The 19,497-nt window shown below is 46.9% G+C and overlaps 1 protein-coding gene across 13 annotated transcripts in view; it reads left to right on the forward strand.

The window, feature by feature from the left end:
• WDPCP (WD repeat containing planar cell polarity effector) overlaps positions 1–19,497 on the forward strand; it is a 3,071,480-nt gene that overhangs the window by 1,259,987 nt on the left and 1,791,996 nt on the right. For all 13 annotated transcript variants that reach the window (XM_069608194.1, XM_069608204.1, XM_069608201.1 and 10 more), the window contains one exon: positions 14,447–14,632. In XM_069608194.1, coding sequence (XP_069464295.1) covers positions 14,447–14,632 — 186 coding nt within the window. The remainder of the gene's footprint in view (positions 1–14,446; positions 14,633–19,497) is intronic.

Raw genomic sequence — 19,497 nt, forward strand, 5'->3', positions numbered from 1 at the left:
CAAGTCCCCGATGACTAAGGACCTCTCCCGTGTGTACCATGTTAAGACAAACTATGTGAAAGTTCTGCCTCTTCTTAACGTCTGGGAACTTTAACAGGTATTTTGGGAGAAAGCCCAGCTTCTTATCACAAAGAGAAAAACAAGCCGCTACGGACGATCCTCACATTTGATCTATAGGCTTCATCCAGTCAGAGGTTGTCAAGGCCTTCTTAGTCTTTGTGGGATTGGAAATTGTTTCCACCTCACTGTCACAGTTTATGTGGATATCCAGCACCATAGTCTTTAAATCTCGCAGAACCTTTGACTGGTCGAGGTTAAGATGTACTAGGAGATCCTCTTTGAGTGAATTGCCATGGGGGTGTATTATTGATTTATAAAGAGAAAGGATACTCCAATCAGCCTGTGATTTAAGAGATCGAAGGCCTAGCTCCTATATCAGTCTCGCAGTTGGTAAACTATTTGGTAAGCCCAAGACTTTCTTCCAAATCTTTCCCTCAAGTTTCTGCCATTTTATTGAACAAGCCAATGGTTTAGCCCCTTGCCCGCACAAAGCACCGGGACAAGTTTGGACATATAGAACTTGACCGCTGGCAAAAAGGAACATTTGCAGTATTGTCCAAAAATCTTCTGCATCTGAGATGTCAACTGAGTTCCTTGGGAAAAGAGATCGGATAGAGTTTGGCCTATTCTTGGAGAAGCATACAAAGTGTACCCCAGATAAATAATATCCTGTACGACTGGAATCACTTGGCCTCCCACTGACCATGAAAACGTATGAGCCTGAGTCCCCTTGCCTCCGAAGATGATTACTTTTGACTGAATTAATGATTAAGTCATTTTCCTTCATATATATATCCAGAGAGTATAGAAGCCTTTGTAGACACACTGCTGTTTTGTCTAAGAGGACGATATCATCAGCGTACATTAGCCATTTGATGGAATTAAATCTGATTTTAGGGCTAGCCAATCCCGCAGAGTCTATTTCGTCCAAAATCAGCCAAGTAAGAGTTAAATAGAAAGGCAGCAACCATACAGCCTTGTCAGACTCCACTTTCTACTTTCACATGTTAAGAAATTTGACCTTCGATATTCAATCTTATTCTGACCGTATTCCCCTTGTGGAGAGAGGCCAGTATGTTAGTAAGTGATTTCGGGGCTCCCCAACTGTCTAACTTGACCATAAACGATCTCTATTGACCAAGTCAAATGCACTGGATAGATCGATAAAGGCACCAAAGAGCCTTGATGTTTTATTAGCGTTCTCTCCAGCACAAAGGGGCGCCAACATTATACCATTGAAGGATGGTGAATGTCCCTTATGAAATCCAGTCTGTTGCTTGGACATGACTTTGTTCTTTGTTGTATTTGGCCCATGTTTCAAGTTCACCAAGCAAGAGGCTGGCAAATAGCTTACTCTCCACGTCCAGCAACGTATTAGGTTTATCATTTGGTGGATTCATGCAATCCCCCCTCATGAAGATAGGAATGATGATAGCAGACTTCCAAGAGGAGGGGATCACTCTCTTTTCTACTATTTCCCAGAAAAGTATGGTCAGAATTCGAGCCCACAATTTCCCATTTCCCTTCTGAACCTGATAGGTTAAACCACTAGGACCTGCTGCCCTCGAGGATGAGGACTTATTTATCAACTCAAGAACATCTTCCTCAGAGAATTCCAGGACCCAGGGTACATCCAAGATCTTATATATGGGAGCCCCCATTGGTTTATGAAATTGCGCGGTTAGATGGTTCACCCAGTCTGATTCAGACACCTGTTAGATTGATTACTTTTTTAGTCATTATCAACTGTGTTGATTATTGCCCAGAAGCTGTGAGATGTATTATCGCCTAAAGCTCTGAGCATCGTCTCACCATCTTTCTGTAGCCGTGTCATTTGGCGCTGTTTTGACCAATTTTTGTATTCATTTTTAATGTTCTTTAACCGTTCGGACTGTTGGACCTTTTCCGAGATTTCCCTCCTCCATAGCTTTTATGGCGTTGCGCATTTCGCGCTTTTCAGTCCATGTGATCACGTCAAAAGTATGTATATGGTAAATGGGTCTTTAACTAGACCATTCCTACTCCAAAGAGGTACAAAACAGGGATGTCCCCTATCACCCCTGCTGTACGCAATTTACCTGGAGCCCCTCTTGCAGGCAATTCGGGAATCTGAAGGAACACAGGGAATACCGTTTGGGGGCAGGCATCACAAGGTGGCGGCCTTCGCAGACCACATGTTGCTCGCCCTGACCAATCCTATAGAGTCGAGTACACAAGCCAGGTTACTACTAGAAGACTTCAGGGAAGCATGCGGACTACGCATTAACATGCACAAGTCCGAATTGATGGACCTGACATTGGCAAGGGAAGAGAGGGAGGAGCTAAAGGGGACGACGCCCTTTGCCTGGCGACCGGGGGGAATTACGTACCTGGGGGTGAGAATCACTCCGGCTCTATGCGGATGGTACGCAGCAAACTACCCCCCACTCCTGCAAATAATTATGAAAGATCTCCGTAAGTGGCGGAACTTGCGGATCTCCTGGTTGGGGAGGCAAGAGGCACTTAAAATGGTTACCCTGCTGAGGCTGCTCTACCTCTTCCAAGCTATCCCTCAAGCAGTCCCAGCTAGCTTCTTCAAGGAGCTCCAGGTAATAACAAACGAGTTCATATGGTAGGGAAAAAGGGCAAGGGTGAGTAGGTTGCAACTTATGGCCCCGAGAAAAGGGGGGGGGGACTAGCACTTCCCAACTTCCGTCAATACTACGAAGCAGCCCAACTAAGGGTGATTAGGGAATGGCTGCGGGATGGGGAAGGAAAACACTGGGTTCAGATGGATAGAGCGGTCACGCGACACAAACTGGGGGAGGTTCTGTGGCTACCCAGACAGCACCGTCCGGGCCATATGTACCTTAGCTCGATCACCAAACTAGTTGCAGATAACTGGGATAGACTGGTCCAACGGAAGGAAATTACAACCTTCCCGTCTCCTTTCACCCCCATCTTCAATAATAAAAACTTTACCCTGGGGTTGGAAAGAGGGGCATTCCGGAACTGGCGGGAGGGAGGTTGCCGTTGGATGCGGGACATGTTTATAGGAGGGGAGATCAGTTCCTTTGTAGATTGTAAAAAGGATTTTGCACTGGGGGAAGGTGAACGACTGAGATACTCACAGCTTCGACACTGGCTTCTACACCCCATAAATAAGGAGGCGGCCACTAGATCACCGACCCTATTTGAAAAATTCCTGATGACCAATGACGGCTCGAAAGGCCTTATCTCGCAGCTTTATAAAATCTTGGATGAGGCTACCTCGAGGCCGCATTGGGCATACATGGGACGGTGGGAAAAAATTCTGGGCAGGGAAATAGAGAAGACCCATGGAGGAAGATCCCCAAACTAGCGAGAGCCTCACAAACCCGGGAGGCCTGCTATAAGATATTATATAGGTGGCACTATACCCCAGCTCGGCTACTCAGGATCTACCCGGACTCATCGGGAACTTGCTGGAGGGGATGCGGCCAGGAGGGCACTGCGGAACATATTTGGTGGCGATGCCCAAAAATAGTCCCGTTTTGGGGAGACATCAAGCAGTCGATGGAACAAGTGTTTGGGGCAGAGGGAGGCATACCCCCAGAATGGTCACTATTAGGCTTGAGGCCAGCAGAAGGGCTGGCGGGTTCGAGGGGCAGGCAAAGAGCGAGGGTGATGCTCACTCTGGCAGCAATGACAATCATAGCCCAGAGATGGAAGAGTTCGATCATACCAATGTTTCAAGACTGGCTGCGTAAAGTCTGGGAGATAGTAGCGATGGAATGGGCCTCCTACGCAATGAACAATACAATACGAAAATTTGCAGGCGAGTGGGGCGAGGTCCTTTCCTTTCTCAGAGACGATTTCAGGATCGGGTGGCGCCTGCAACGTCTAAGACTTCTGGACCTGGAATAACCCCTACTAGACACTTTGTGGTGACCAGGAGCTACGGAGACTTTGGAACAGCACCTGAGGGAGGGATGGGGGAAGGGAGGGAGGGGGGAGTTATGGGGATTGTTAATGTTCTTGGAAAATTCAATAAAGAGAATTAAAAAAAAAGTATGTATATGAGACTGAGGTCTGCATAATGGCATGGTCTGAGGGTGTTCAGCTGCCCACATAAAATCATGGAATCCGTCCGTGTGTAGTACATTTATATTTGAGATCATTGGCCTGCAAATCACTGCAGGCCAAATGGAGACCATTGTTTAAATAAACTCCATCTCTCCTATGCTGAACCAATCGATTTTCTTTGGTTATTGACCACAACTCTTTCTGACCACAAATCAGTTTTTCACTTAAAATTCCATGAGATGGTAGCTTCCAAACTTTTATGATCGCTTGTTCCACCATCTCTTACAGAAAATTGTGAACAATTCCCAAATAAACTGGACTTAAGGAAAATGTAGTCTAAAGTAGATGATATTTGATTCAATGTTGCTGCTGGGGGAACATCCCCCTCTATAGAGCCGTTTGTAATCCTCATGTCCCAATCCATGAAGAAAGACAACCACCTTCTTCCAATAGCAGACACAGTGTTGGTTTTAGATAATAGACCCCCTGCATTACTTGTCACACATTGTGAGTTTACATCTCCTGCAATTAGGATAAGGGCTTCTGAGTGAGTCAGTTTTATCTGGGTCAGTTTACCTGACAGGGATTCCAGAAAATCTGTGAGTTTCCAGTATAGATGTATGGCTATTAATTTCTTCATACCATCATCAGATGGAACAGCCACATTTACTGTTAAAATCCCCTCTTGCTTACACGGGAGGAGTACTGTCTCCTTAAAAAGCAGGGTCCTACATGCTATCAGCAAACCACCTTTTGGTCTTCTCCTCCCCTTAGTAGTGGCTGGCTGGGTTAACATTGTGAACCCTTCTTATTGAGGGGAATTGACTAGCCATGTCTCCTGGAGGAAGATCAGGTCGTTGTTATCAAAAACCTCCCTCCTCATTGTTAGATTTTTAAACGAACTGGAGCCCCGCGTGTTCCAACTCAGAAGCCTAATTACCTCCCAAATAAAGAGAGGCTTGGCCCACCCCTAGTTTCTGGCAGCCCTGCGTTATAATCTCGGGAATCATTGACCATATTTCTGTCTGTGTACCACTATATGTCCCCTGACCATGAATTGCGGTCTCCTTTGATTTGACTGGCTTCTCCTTATGGCCACCATCCTCAGGGCAGCCTACCTTGTCACCCGTTCCTCAAAAAGGGGCAGGGTGGTGAACCACTAAGCCATGTTTCTGTAATGATTCTGCGGCTGCGAGAACGGCAATCGCCGCAATCTTAGAGGCAAACCCAACCTGTACCATGTGCGCTGCTTCGAGGTCAGGGAACTGGACATATTCAGTATCATTAGATGAAAAAGGATACAAATCTGGTACTTTAAAAAAAAAAAAAACAGAATAGCACCTCTGTTAAAATATTTGGTACTAAGATTATGTTTTGAACATGAGAACCAAAGTCTCGAGACTGCAAAAGGAGCCAAATCTTTTTGGCTGACGCCAGAGTCTGTGTTGGTAGAGTCGGAGTCGTCTACTCGATGGCTTTCTGTTTCTTCAATCTCCAGCGTTCGAGGCCCCAACAATTTTGGACTTTTCTTTCTTCTTCCCCATTAAGAAGATTGGTGCCAGTTTCAAATTCTCACCAGAATGAGGCTCGGTCTTTTTGACTAACTTTGACCTTGGCAAGAAAATCAGGGCCCATTTTACCGGTTTACTGGAACTATTTGGAAGACCTGGGGCAGGAACTCCCTGCTTGGGCCCTTGAATATCATCAGTTTGGATACATATAGTGACTTTTGTCACATTAGTCTCCTCAGGCACTGATGGTTCCGTTAGCTCTCTTTGCCTCTTTTTTGGATTTTGTAGATTAGTAGAGCACCCATTTAGGCCTCTTTGTGATGGTTCACTCTGTTCTGTCCCGACTTTTGTATGTGGATTTTTGATTAGTTTGCCAAGCCTGTTAATAAGCCTATTTACACCTGTGTGTTTCAGCTTTTTCGCCTTCATATTTTTGGTTTTCTTCTCTCGCAAAGCGGGTAGTGAGCCTACTGAAGCAGTCCTTTTCTTTCTCTTAGCCCGTCCTCCGATAATTTTGCTCAGAGCTTTCTTTCCAGGACCCATCCCCTTCCAGTCCTTCCTGTTCTTGGAGAGGTGTTTCATCCTCTGAGGAGGCTATTTTATCTCCAGGATCTGCTTCCACCACGTGTGCCAAACGGCGAAATTCCTCCAGCACTGACTCTGAGAGGGGGTATAATCGAAGATGGGAATATCCTCTACTTCTTCGACCAGTATTTTGACCTCTGGCTCCTGAGTCTTTCCCATCTCTTTTAGTCTTTTAGTCATATATGATTAATTAACAGGGCTTGAGTTTGTTTTCTGTTCAGGCACACGACTTTGAGTATCTTTGAGTCTGGATATTTCCGTATTTTGTTCAGCAATTGCTTCTGACAACGTTGTTAGGGGTGGAGCAACTAAAGTATTAATGGCATTTCTTAGTCCCACCAATGAGAAGTCGCTTTGCTCAATGTCTTTTGACATTTCCAACAAAATTCCTGAGTGGGTTTGTACTTTTCCCTTCATTATTTTGAAGAGCCTGACCAGAATAATATCATTTGTACCCACCTCTTGATTAGAGCTGTGAAGCGAAATATGAAATGTGCCATCATTTGCTCTGTGATTTGGTACAGTTGACTCTTGCCTGGTGTCTTCTGTAAGATTGAGCATGGTCAAGGGGTTTGCTGCACTATTCTGTGGAATAAGGGAGAGATTGAGGCCCTGTATAAAGTCAAGGTCATGGATTGTATTCCCTATTATACTGCTGCCCGCCATGTTTTTTATAAGTTTGTATGGGTGCTCCGGTGGGCCCATATGTAAGTCTCCCATACTCCTGTGTCTCCGCCTACGAAAGTCCTGGTTAATTGTCCCTTTAATGTTCGAGGCTGGAAGGGTGAAGTCCTTCCCACCTTTTAATGTGGAGTCCAAAGTTAACATTCCATTTCCATCACTCCCCCTTGGCCTTTGAGTGATGGCTATGTTATGCACTTGGACGCATGCAATTACTTTGTGACCAGCCGGAATGTTTTGATGTAATTACAGACTCAGCCCGCCCACAGACGAGTTGGATTTGGATACAAATGAGCCCTCCCATTCTGGGGCCCTTGGGTCGTCCGTAAGTATGCCACTCCTTAAATTATATCTGGTAGTCATCGCCAGATTTTGATGAAAAGCGCAGCTTAACCCTTCTTCTCCACCCCCCAGCTGAAACCCACAAAACACATCCCTTTCGGGTGGGGATGTTTGACTATCGTCAAGTGTACCTGCGTGAAGTTAATTATTCTCTCTCCAGGTGACTAGCGATGTTAAAGCCACACAGAAATAAAAACAAAAGGAGGAGCAAATGTTGAAGAAAGGTTTGGTACGTGAAGCGCTGCATTCCTTACTTGGAGTGGATGGCCTATAGCCTTGACCGTAGCAAATGCAGAAACTCGAAAATCAATAATAATTTTCCTCAGAGCCTCGTAGAGCCTCACAAAGACTTAACAAGACTCTGCACCGCTCCGCGGTGTAGCAGGGTCTTTGATGGGTTAGCTCCACCTCCACTAGTAGAGCCAGTAAACAGACTCCTGCAGCACAGCTTCAGCCAGGTAAACAGAAAAACGAAAAGAGCGCCACGCACTCCACTTCCACTGGAGTCTCAACAAGAGATTGCGCCGCTCTGCGGTGTAGCAGGGTCTTTGATGGGTTAGCTCCAACTTCACCAGTAAAGCTAGTAAGCAGACTCCTGCAGCATAGCTTCAGCCAGGTAATCAGAAAAACGAAAAGAGCGCCACGCTCTCCGCTTCCACTGGAGTCTCAACAAACTATAATTCTCTGCAGGGAAGGACTCCGCAATGTGTCATAAAAAGGAAAGGACTGTTGTGTGGGAGATGAAACCTGGGAGTTTCAAATCAGCAGTGCCGTGGAAGCTGACTGGGAGATCCTCAGTCATGAGAAAGCAACCAGCTGGCGTGTACAAGAAGCACCGGAAGAACAGAAGACCAAAGAGAACAGGGGAACAAACCCCCAAGAGAAAGTGCTAGTTATGAGTGGTGACGTGACCCGTGAGAGGTGGACTGTCCTGTCTGGCAACAACGCTGAGACCGCTGTAACGCTGGCCCAGCGGAGTCACGGACAAGAAGCAGAACGAGACAGTCCTGAAAGCTGAAGCAATCCTGACTCAAAGCAAAGTCCCTACTGTGGTGCAGTAAGGAGTCGGACAAAAGGGTGGCAAACGTTTTTTTTAAAGAAATAAAGAAAATAACCTATCTCTCCTCATTGCTAAAGGATTATCCGTACCTAAACACATATCAACTCTGATGTTCATCGTCAGGATGTTTGTTGAAATATAAAGTGTCAGTGCTTTGTCCAAAAACCTATGCTAACCCTACCACTACTGTACAAAGGTGCTCAGCATCCAAACAAAAATAGTACCAGGAGAATGACTCTCTTCTCCTGATTAACGCTTTCAGTCTTTATCTATGTTCCAGCAATCCATTGCACTAGTTTCTAATTCAACAAAGAGTATGGTCAGGAGAATGACTCGCTTCTCCTGACCCACTATGCACAGCCTTAATGGCTGTTTTAGTATAGTTTGAAAGCTTGCTTTACCGTTCTAGTAATGACGTTATGAAGATTACTTCCAGACAGCTCTTGTTGTTTAGTATCCTTTTTACTCTTACTTGGTTACCACTGTGACAAGGGAGATTCCTCCCAATGCACTCTTGACTCTTGGTTCTCTCTGTATTACCACTGAAACAAGGGAGATTACTCCTGAGGCTCTCCCGAGGCTCTCTTGACTACTGGTTCTCTGGGTATCACTGTTCTGATGAGGGAGGTTACTCCTGAGGCTCACTTGGTTCTCTGGGTTTCACTACTGAGACAAGGTTGATTACTCCAGAGGATGTCTTGACTCTTGAGCTGCCCGAAGCACTTACCGGGTCTCCCGCTACATCTGTTACCTGTTGCGAGTCGGGACTGCGTGCCGGTTCTTCCAGGGGTGATGGGCTGACTCGCGTTGCTTCAGTGTTTCCTGCTTCGTCCTTGCTGCTGCGTAGAGACTTCGGCCACACAGCTCTGGTGCAGTTGTAGGACCATACAGTGCACCACCCAAGGTCATGCTGGCTTCTTTCCCACACTTCCACTGGTCAGGAGCTTGGCTTCTACTGGAGCGCTCTGCTGACCGTTATTGGATTTTCCCGCCACAGTTGATGAGCGTTCTTGCAGCTTCGTGTTCCCAGGTTTGCACTTCCCGGGCTGGGCTGGCTTCACGCCGGCTGCTCTCCTCATTTCACAGTCCTTTCTCGATCTTTATTTCTTGTGGCTGAGTCCTCCCCATCGTAAAGTCAAAGTCCTTCTTTACTATTGCTGAGATCATCTTTGTGCCTCCTTGGGGCCAGTTTTTCTCAGCAGTAAGGCAACATGTTATCACTCTGCAGGTTTCTTTGGCTCTTCTTCGTCTGGGTCATATTAATTTGTGGTTCAAAGACGGAAGAGACATTACCATAACAGACAGTTATAAGGGATTTCTGATGGGACTTGGTCCCAAGGGGAAAGGGTTAGGCAGTTCCTTCACTGAAGAGGAGTTCTTATCCCCATGAATGGAGTCTTTCCCTGTGAGGAGCCGCTATCCACCACCGCTAGGGGAACTTTTGGGTAGCAGCCTCACCTCCCTAGCCTCACAGGGAAGGGCTCCCCCCGGGAGAAGTGACGAGATCCTGTGAATCATCATGCTACCCTACATGCAGGCACAGTTACACAAACCTGTGGGAAGCAGGGTAACAGGGTCCGCGGGAGATCCGGGAGGGAAGACAGGAATAAAGAGTATGTCAGCCTAGTCGTCCCAGTGAATGGCCAAACATTAAGAAGAGTGAGAATCATTCAGGATTCAGCCGACTCGTCGCAGTGAACGGCCGCATATTAAGAAGAGTGAGTATCGGAGCGTATTGCTTCCAGATTCAATTAGGGCTTTAGCCTAGATGCCATTAACCCAGATGGTTTCTTGGCACTGGAAGGGCTGAGAGGTGCAGTAGCAAACATCAGCCTCTTCCGGACTTTCTTCCCTCTCCTCCTTCTCCTACTACCCATTCCTCTGCCCCTACACATCCTATCTCCATCGCTACCTCAATGATGTTTCTGTGACAGTAAGGCGAAATTACCCTTTTTGCAACAGGAGAAACACGGGGGCATGGTAGGAGCCAGAGATTTCGGCCGTCCAAAGTCTTCTCCTGGGGTTACTTTTGGTTTGGCATAGGTAGAGACAGAGGTCTCCGACTAGTCTATTCCTTTGAGTTTGGCCTAGTAGGCAAGGGTTTTTCAGGTTTCCTTTGAGTCTCTATTGGATGGTTTAAATTCCCTTCTTTGTTCTACTTGCTTCCCTGCAGTTTTAAAGTATTTAAACGCCTCAGAGTGGGCAGGGGCTACGTGAATAGTTGTCTCTAGGGAAGGTTGGAGTGATTGGAGTACAGTTCTTTGGAGGGATGGAGGTAAAGCACTAACAAATTGCTTCAGTGCAATAGCCTCTAAGATGTTGGGTAGAGTTTTCTTTCCCAACCATTGAATAAGATGATTTTGGATTCTTCCAGTTAATTCCATTGGGCTTTCATTAGGAAGCAACTGGATGTTTCGTAATTTCAGCCGACAGGTTTCCTTGGTTTGTCAAACTGGCTCTTATGGGGCCCATTTTATACCTGAGAAGGAGGTATGCCCTTGGGTGGTGGTATTCTGATAAAACAGCTGTAAATCTCCCTCAGTAGAGGGACCAGATAACACATTTTATGGCGCTCGTCCCAATGGAACGGAGCCGCTAATCTTTCGAAAAGGTGCTGAGGTCTTCACCTTCTTGGTATGGTTGTAGGACCCCATGAGGGAGGACCCAAAGACTTTGTCCTGTCCTTAGTCGATCAGACTCTCCTCGTAGTGTTGTCGGTCCTGGCCTGGTTTTCAGAAATCCTCTTCAGGAGGGCCTGGAGTGATGCCATTTCGACTTCGGACTCAAGAGATTTCTGGTGTTGAAAAAAATTCAGAGGGAGGTGACTCGAGGTCTTCGTCTTCTGAATCAACTAGGAGTTCGGCAGAGAGTGCCGTACGCCCTGGTTTCTCCAATGTTGGACATTTGGGGGGGGCGCCCCTAAAGATGGTTTTGTATCCCACTGTCCTATTTCTGGGAGGCGGTCAATGACCTTGGCCATACAATATGGGCGAGGGTCTGACTCTGTCGGGTCACTTGCATCCCACATCCTGACACCATATGTGGTGAACCAGAAGAAACTGACTCAAGGTGGACAAACCAACTGTATTCACTAAATAAGAAAATGCCTAACTATCCCTATGGCTAAGATGGATTTTCATTGCCCACAAAACTAAGTTAAGGGGGCTTGTCTATTGTCAAAATAAAAAAGGTAGTCCTCATTCCAAAGCCTAACCGCTATCTGGCCCTAATGCTGTGGAAAAACAGTATAAATTAAAGCAGAGCACTATGCATCTGCCTCAGGCTTTGTCCGTCCCAGGTTTCAGTAATATCTCTTGGGATATTATTCTCTGTACCAAATAAAATGTTCAATGTCAGTTCACCAACGAAGGCCTTTTAACTCCCGCTTTTACTTCCTTAGGAAAAGTTGTAAGTAATGCTATCACTCCAAAGCCTTTTATCCTTTTAACAGAGGGATGTTTTTGTCATCCCTTTTCCACCAGTTTGGTTTTTCCTGTCTTGACTTTTGTTTTGCTTGTTTGAACCCTCCAGGTTTGCTCCGACTCAGATACTTTATAATGTCTCTTATTTCAATAGGATTCTGCTGACCGCTCTTCATTAGCTTGGGTGATCTCTCTGGCCGTGAGCAGTGTTCAGGACTCTGGTTTCTAGGTCTCCCGTTTCCCCTTCTGGGTTCTTGCTATCTTCCTTCGATCTCGCCTCCCCCTACCTGGGCAACTCTGGTAACCTCCATTAACGCCGGGTCTGCTCCAGTGGGATAATGTCTCATTGTGGTGATTTTTCGTTCATTCTCCTCTTCGGCTTCTCCTATATATCAATGCGTGGTCTCTGGACTTGTTCCTCCATGTGATCCTGGTTTTGGTATTGTTGTTGAATGGTCCACAGACCCACCATGGTTGCAGCGTGGTCACACCACCAGCAGAGACGGTACTTCCATTCCTATTTCGGACATGGCTGACTTGCCATTCCCAGTGCCAGCATTCCGGCGTCCTTCCTTTCTCCGTGCTACCGCTGGCTCTGCGGTGTAGCACGACTCTTCCCCCTACAGTACTTTCTCACATCAGATGCTTGCCTCTGTGTAGGATTCTCGCTCTTCCATTCAAGGTTCTTAGTCTCTTTATTTCTGCCACCGTATTTGAAAAGGGTGTGTTGTTCCTCTTTGACTGTTGAGTTCAGTGGGAATCCAGCATTACCTGAAGCCAAAGCGGTTGAAACAATGTCACTATTTATTGGATTCAAAACATAAGTAACATCAGTCTTTTCTACCCCTGTATTTGCTGACAGTGTATTCTTGATAGGGAGCCCCTTACAGCAATGCAAGTCCTTTTCCATTGGAGGGGAGTCAATCCCAGTGAGGTCCCACTTTCCCACACCCCTAGTGAGGGTCTTGCTTAGCGGACTCACCCCCCTAGCCTCAAAGGGGGTGGCTCATGAGGAAAATGGATGACTAGCCTATATTCATCACAGGGTGGAAACCTAAAGCATATCCAACCCTCAAGTAGAGGCAAATGGTCCCCATAGGGCCACGAGGACTTACTATTGGCATACAGCTGAGACACCCTGAAAGGGTGAGTGAGAGATAGTAGTTGAACAACTGCAAAATCCACAAATCCAAAAGACTTGTTGTTGCCAAGAACGGTGTGTAACAACACGAACTAAAACTTGATGGAGGGGCCAAGCAGGGAGTGGTGGGGGTCGTTGTAAGGAAACCTCTCTGGGCTAAATGTGCGTTTCTTTGTTAGCGGTAGGGTCAGTTTGAAATATAGCATAGGTTTGGACTGTGGACGAGCTTGAGTTCTGTAGGACATTCTGACAAGCATCTTTTTTATTATTTTCTTAGACTAGGGAACACGTAGCACTATGGCAAGGTGAGGACTTGTATTTTACTTTAATAAGGCTCAAGACATATCCTGTCGTCTGCATTCTCTCTCTGACCTACCACTGCAGGCAAGGCTACATTTCAGGGGATTCGCGTCACAGTTCAGCAGATATAGGCTCAACAGTCGGAGGAGAAAAGGAAAGGGAGGGGAGACCAACATCAAGGAAGCACAGGAGCATAGAGAATTGGAGAGGATCCAAGACTGTGGAACCTAAAGTAACCAGAATCAGTTTGGCAGTAATCCAAAAGTCAATGTAGGACTAGAATGTTCACAGTCCAAAAGTGTTTCCTCAGGAGTGCAGTGGAGAGGAAGAATCAACTCACGTCCGTGGTACTGAGCGAGAAAGACCGTTAAGGAGCACAGGATTCCAGGTCAGACAGTCCATGGAGTAGGAAGAAAGGCAGTTCCACTCCAGATTGTGCACGAGGAAGGAAATACCGTAAGCCCCGCCGGGAGAGATAAGGTTGTTGTCCCCTTTCTATGTCCCCATTAACTTCATAATTGTGCCTGGGTGATCACTGGTGGGGCACTGATTCTTCCACACCCTTGACCATCACTGAGGAGATGGGGCGACAGGACCCAACCCTAAGTACCAGAAAGCAACCCTGCCTTTGCTTGGAAGGCCCATCCACGGCGTGTAATGAATGCCCCTTCGGTCCATGCAAAGTAATGACACCTGCACCGAGAGGGACCTATGGTGGGAGTCCGTAGTGGTGGCAAAATGTCCCTGAGGCTGGTAGCAGGGCCAGGGACCCCAGCACCACAATGAAGAACTGGGAGGAAGCCCCTCCCCACTAATATGCGGGCACCTCCAATGGGAGATTTTAGCATTTGGCGCCATGGTTGCTGCGGAGGCGGAAGGAGAGTATTCGTTTGCAGTCCAAGAATTGAAGCAGTAAGCTGTCGCCAAGACCGTAAGGCAGCATTTCTGGCCTGGGGAGGTTGTGGGGAATAACAGGATGTACAGAAAAAAGGGAGAAGAGGGGAGTGGGTAAAGAGGATGGCGTAGTGCAGCAGGGATTCTGCTAACTAGCCCCCTACCTTGCTGCATTGCAAACATTTGCAATGTTTGCATGCAGGGTATGGTCATTTGTTGGTGGCCTACAATTGAGGATAATGCCTTGCCTTGAACTCTAATTTCCAGGGAAAATGAGAAACATTTTTGTTATGGTCTACAGTGAATTTTGTTAACTTTCAATTGTTAACTTTCAGATAAAAGCGAAAGCATAATGCTAGTCTTGGCATACAATGAATATAACCTGTTGTTTGATGTTTCCTTTTAGATCTCTTATGTTGACATACCTGGGCCAGCCAGGCGAAGGACTGAGCGACACCTGGCCATAAATTGCATGCAGGATATGGTCATTTGCTGGTGGCCTATAATTCATGATGATGCCTGGCCTTGGACCCCGATTTCCAGGGACAGAGTCAACTTCGTGCTGTTAGGTTGCACCGAGAACAGGCTAGAGGTAAAGACCGAATATGAATGTTTCACAAATATGCATATTAGAATGGAGAAAAAAATGTAAATGCATAATTCAGTTTTATAATGCTAGATGGCATTGTAAAATGCAAACCCTGAAGCAAAACATCACTGTTAGACAGTTTAAGCCGCCATAAATGGGTGTGGACGGGGCACCCATCTTTCCATACCATGGAACAGAGTAATGGAATGGGGCATGCGGGACCTGCTGCAGTGCCACCTGGTGGTGCCTAAACATCTCACTAATCTTCCTGAATCCAAGGACATTGAAAACTATATTGCAAAAATGATAATAATAATAATAATAATAATAATAATTAGGCTTTTATATAGCGCTACAAACCCTCAGGTATCCGAGCGCTGCTTATTATTACCCACGGTGTGTGGTGCTCATTTATCGACCTCGGAAGGATGAAAGGCTGAGTTTGGCCCCGCCGGGATTCGAACCTGCGTTAACAGGCTCTGCACGGGTGTCAAAGCGAGCGCTCTACTCGCTGTGCCACTTGATTGGCATGATACTCTCTCTAATGTACATTTATACCATAGCAAGGAGTTGAGACCACCATGTTATAGTAATCTTTCAGGGGCCAGATAGTTTAACTCACTGGCATCTTTAAGGTGAAACATCCCCCATGTTTATGACTATGACAAGTACTATGTGGCTATGACAAGTACTTGAGCAAACAGGGCTCTAAGTGGGCCTGGGCTAGCAAGGGCAGACCCCACTCCCCCCTCCGGCAGTGTCCAAAAAGTAGCCCCGAGCTTTCATCTATTATTCCCCTTGCTGGCGGTGCTTTAAGTGGCATGAGAAATCGAGAGGAAGCTCACTAAGCAGGTCCTTTGCACTTGACGGTACACGGGTTAGTGAGGGTAGGGGAAAGACAACAGGTAGCGGGTTATTTTTCATTTTTGTAGAGGTCAAAATAAGTGGCAGCGCATTGCTAGATTTTATTTTGCTGCACGTGCCGATCACCCATTTTTTTTTGTTTAGCAGCGCCGTCTCCCGCAGGTGTCCTTCGCCCACAAACAAGTGCAATTTCTTAGGCTTGCATTTTTGTACTTGCATTCCTTCTTTTGGGGGACAGGGTTGAAGCGAAAATGATAGTATTTTTGCTTAACATATTTCGATGAGGGTTTATGTATGTGTCAACCTGTTTAATTAATTATATCTGTAGTGTTGAAGTAATCAGCATTGACATAGGTACAAAATGCTTCTTGGTTCTCAAGCACAAACATCTCAGATGTAAATTAAATAATGGAGTCATGAAAACCTTGAGTACATTGCCGCCAATACTGTAGTCTAGGCCAAAGAGCCAAAAAAGTTGAACTGTTAGAGAACATTGCAAGGGATTTAAATATGAGAATACTTTGGATGGGGTCTGTACTGGACATAGCAATGGGTTTAAATATGAGAATAATTTGGATGGGGTCTGTAAAGTATAGTGTGGTCTTAAAAGCGAGACGGACTAACTATGGGTAGACTTTCTGCCGTTAGACGCATTGGAAGCATTCATTAGAGGACAGCAGAATGGGCAGGGCAAGATGCAAATAAGCCATTTTGATCTGAATATTCAAGAGAACATTCACAGGGAAGCAAGGTGGCAGAAGATACTGTTTTTTTCGCAGAATGTAGACACAGTACAGACAGGTATGGTCTGGTATTACCCAAATTGACCTTTTAGAATTGACCTTTTGCACAATTTACCTAATTATAGTGGCCCTAATTGACCTTCTGCACAATTGACCTTTATATTATTTTAGTTATTTTATACATGTATTGGGTTGGTTTTGGATTATAGATAATATAAGGGGATTGGGTGGGGGTTGCAGGGGGTTTTGGATTGGGTGGGGGGTTGCAGGGGGTTTCCCCCGCATATATCCTAATTGACCTAAATTAGGTCAATTCTCCCGACGTCAATTGTGAAAAGGTCAATTATTACACAACCCCCTGTCTGCCAGAGAAAGGATTGAATATTTCAGTCATAACAACCGTCCACCACCCGCTGCGGTTAAGGTTCATATATGCTCTCGATTAGAGGCTGTGCAGGGCTAACTGCACAGTTTTCAGATGGGAAAGAAACTATATGATAATCTGAGATGTGCTAGCTGGCTCTTGGTTAAGAGGGCATGGGTTATCTTCTTACAGGAACACTGTGCATAATGCATTAATGTTGGTTTAGGCATAGTTCAGAAGTCGGAGATCACATTATTGTTCAAGTGCAGAATATTTTAATAGTACAGAGAGAGATGGTATACATATTCAGTAATCGTCTGCAGTACCCTAGTGCTCCACTGAAGCGAATGTCAAAAAACCTGCTTTCTGGATACATCTGCAAACAAGTGTCTTATGTGCATGAGGATGTATATTCGTTATCATACTTTTCTATTTTTCCTATTCTGTATACAGTTCTTTAAAAAGGTAATCTAAATTCTCCAGCATGGGGTCTACATGGATTCACGCACTCATGAATATTCCCCATTGTCAGGCTGGGAATGCTTGGTAAAAGAAAAAACGGTTTTACTTTCACTTAAAAACTGTATTTCTCCTCTAAAGCAGTCACTGTCCTCTGGGTCATACTGCCCCCATCCAATGATAGTCCTCTCCCTCAGCCCCTCCTCTGGCAGCCATCTTCAGATTTTTACCTCACACTTCAGTGTTGGGAGTCCTCGAGTTTGCTCTCCGAGCTATTTGTAAATTCTTTCATGTTTTCGACAGAAAAAGTTCTATTTTTGTTTCAAAGAAGCCTGTGTGCTCTTTTCTTCATCTGCGGACAGTGGGGACCCGTTGTCAGTGAAGTTCCACACCCCTCAAGGGCGAAGAGCCATCTAAGATTCTACAAGGCCTCTTGGGCCTACTTTGTACCCTCCGACCATGACGGAGGAGGAGGAGGGAAGGTCCCTCTCCAGGCCCTGCATCAAATGCGGTTTACGGAATGTGTATGTGGAGGACAAGCACTTGCAAGGACAGGCATAGTAGGCTGGCGGCATGGCTTAACGCCAAGACCTCTAACCCGTGCGCCGTGCAGGGTCATGCCTTCGCCCAAGACCGGCCGGTCTGAAGAGCGGTCTTCTAAGTCCTTTGAAGGCACCTCATCCGTGGGGGCTCAAGATCAGGCCAAGAGCCGCAAGTCTGAGTCTACCGGGTTCGCCACAGCAGCTGGTCCCAAAGTGTATAGGGAGCAATCAGCATCACCTTCCGCCTCCATTTCCAGCCTACCATCAACCTCCTCTTCAAAGAGGAAGTCATCGACCCTGGCAAAACTACGTGAGACATCCAAGAAGCCACGGATGGAGGAGAAGAAAGCCGTGCAGCCCAAGCAGGCTCAACCTGCACAGGCAAAGACCTTGTTGGCGGCTCCGTCGATGACTACTACTACCACGGAAGCTACAGGCGCTGATCCTAAGAGAGTAGCTCCCGCAGCTCAGAAAGTGTCCCTGCCCCCAAGGCGCGACACCACTGCTGTGACTTTGGCAAAGTCTGCAGGCATTTCAGAAGGGGTGAAACTGGCCTAGGTCCCGGTACAAGACCCTCAAGGGGGGGGAAAAAGGGAGATCTCGTCCATAGACGGCGAAGATCAAGAGTCCTTACATACGGTCCACAAGGACGTTGAAGACGACGGCACAGGGCCTAGTTTTCCTGTTCTGCCTTCTCACCCGAGGGACATTTCCTTGGATATTCTGTCGACTCTACACATCTTGGTGTCAGAGATCCAGATGAGGATGCCTCCGTTCTGGTACCTGTGGTCCCCCAGGTCCCCGATCTGCCTCCAGCGAAGAAGAGGAAGGGTCATCTGACGTTCCCATTTTAACCTCCTCTACCACGTCATGCCCCTTCTCCCCCAGCAGACCCAGACACAGGTACGGGAACAGATATAGCCACGACGACGGATGATAATGAAGACATCGGCGAAGCAGACAGTGAATCGCCACATGTGGATGCTCCATATAGGGTGTTCCCTTCAGATGAGGTGAGATCGTTCCACTCCATGATCACCAGGGGCTCCGAGCTATTCCAGTTAGTGCCTGAGGAAACCAAGAAGGAGGGCTTCTTATATCAAAGGCGCAAGGCCAAGAGGAAGACTATCATGGCAGTTCCTTTTCTGGACTATGTTTGGGAAGAGCGTCTGGCCCTCATGAAGAACCTTGCATGGCTCCAGCCAAATGGGATACGCTGGATAAGAAATATAGGGTGCCGGACTCCGCACCCAAGTGCCTCAGGTAGCAGCCATCGCCGGATTTGGTGGGGTCGGTGGCTGCGAGGAAATAGTTGGCTTACCTGTCCTTGTCTTCGGTCCCTCCGGACAGCGAGGGGAAAAGGATGGACGCCATGGGAAAGGTGATTTACATTGCGGCGTCCACTATCAAAGCGGCCAACGCACTGGCGATCCTGGCCAGCTACGACAAGGAATTGTGGTACAAGCTGGGGTCGATCCTGGTATTCCCCCCGACGATAAGATGGAGGCCCTCGCTCTCTTCCAGGATGGGGAAGTGGCGTCGGATCACGTCATCACAGTAGCATTGGATGTCACCAAAACGGTGTTCTGGCAAATGGGGAATGCTGTCTGCCTTCGTTGACAAGGTTGGATGACTGCCACTAATTACGGAGACTGCCTTTTGGGCACTCTCCAGCAGCACCCCTCGTCTTTTTGTTCCTCCAGGGGAAAGTCAAGCAGGTCTTCAAAAGGGTTCTCCACGTCGTACCGACAGCCTTCCAGATCCTCAAAACACAAAGCCTACAGAGGCCATTCCCAGGCCTACGGTACCAGAGGACAGCGTCGCCCCCAGGGAAGGAGGCCGGCACCGAAGCAAGCCTGAACCGACAGGGACGTCAGGGCCCCCACTCGTGCACCC

This window comes from Ambystoma mexicanum, chromosome 4q (assembly GCF_040938575.1).
Source record: "Ambystoma mexicanum isolate Mex_15411 chromosome 4q, UKY_AmexF1_1, whole genome shotgun sequence".
Lineage (NCBI taxonomy): Eukaryota > Metazoa > Chordata > Amphibia > Caudata > Ambystomatidae > Ambystoma > Ambystoma mexicanum.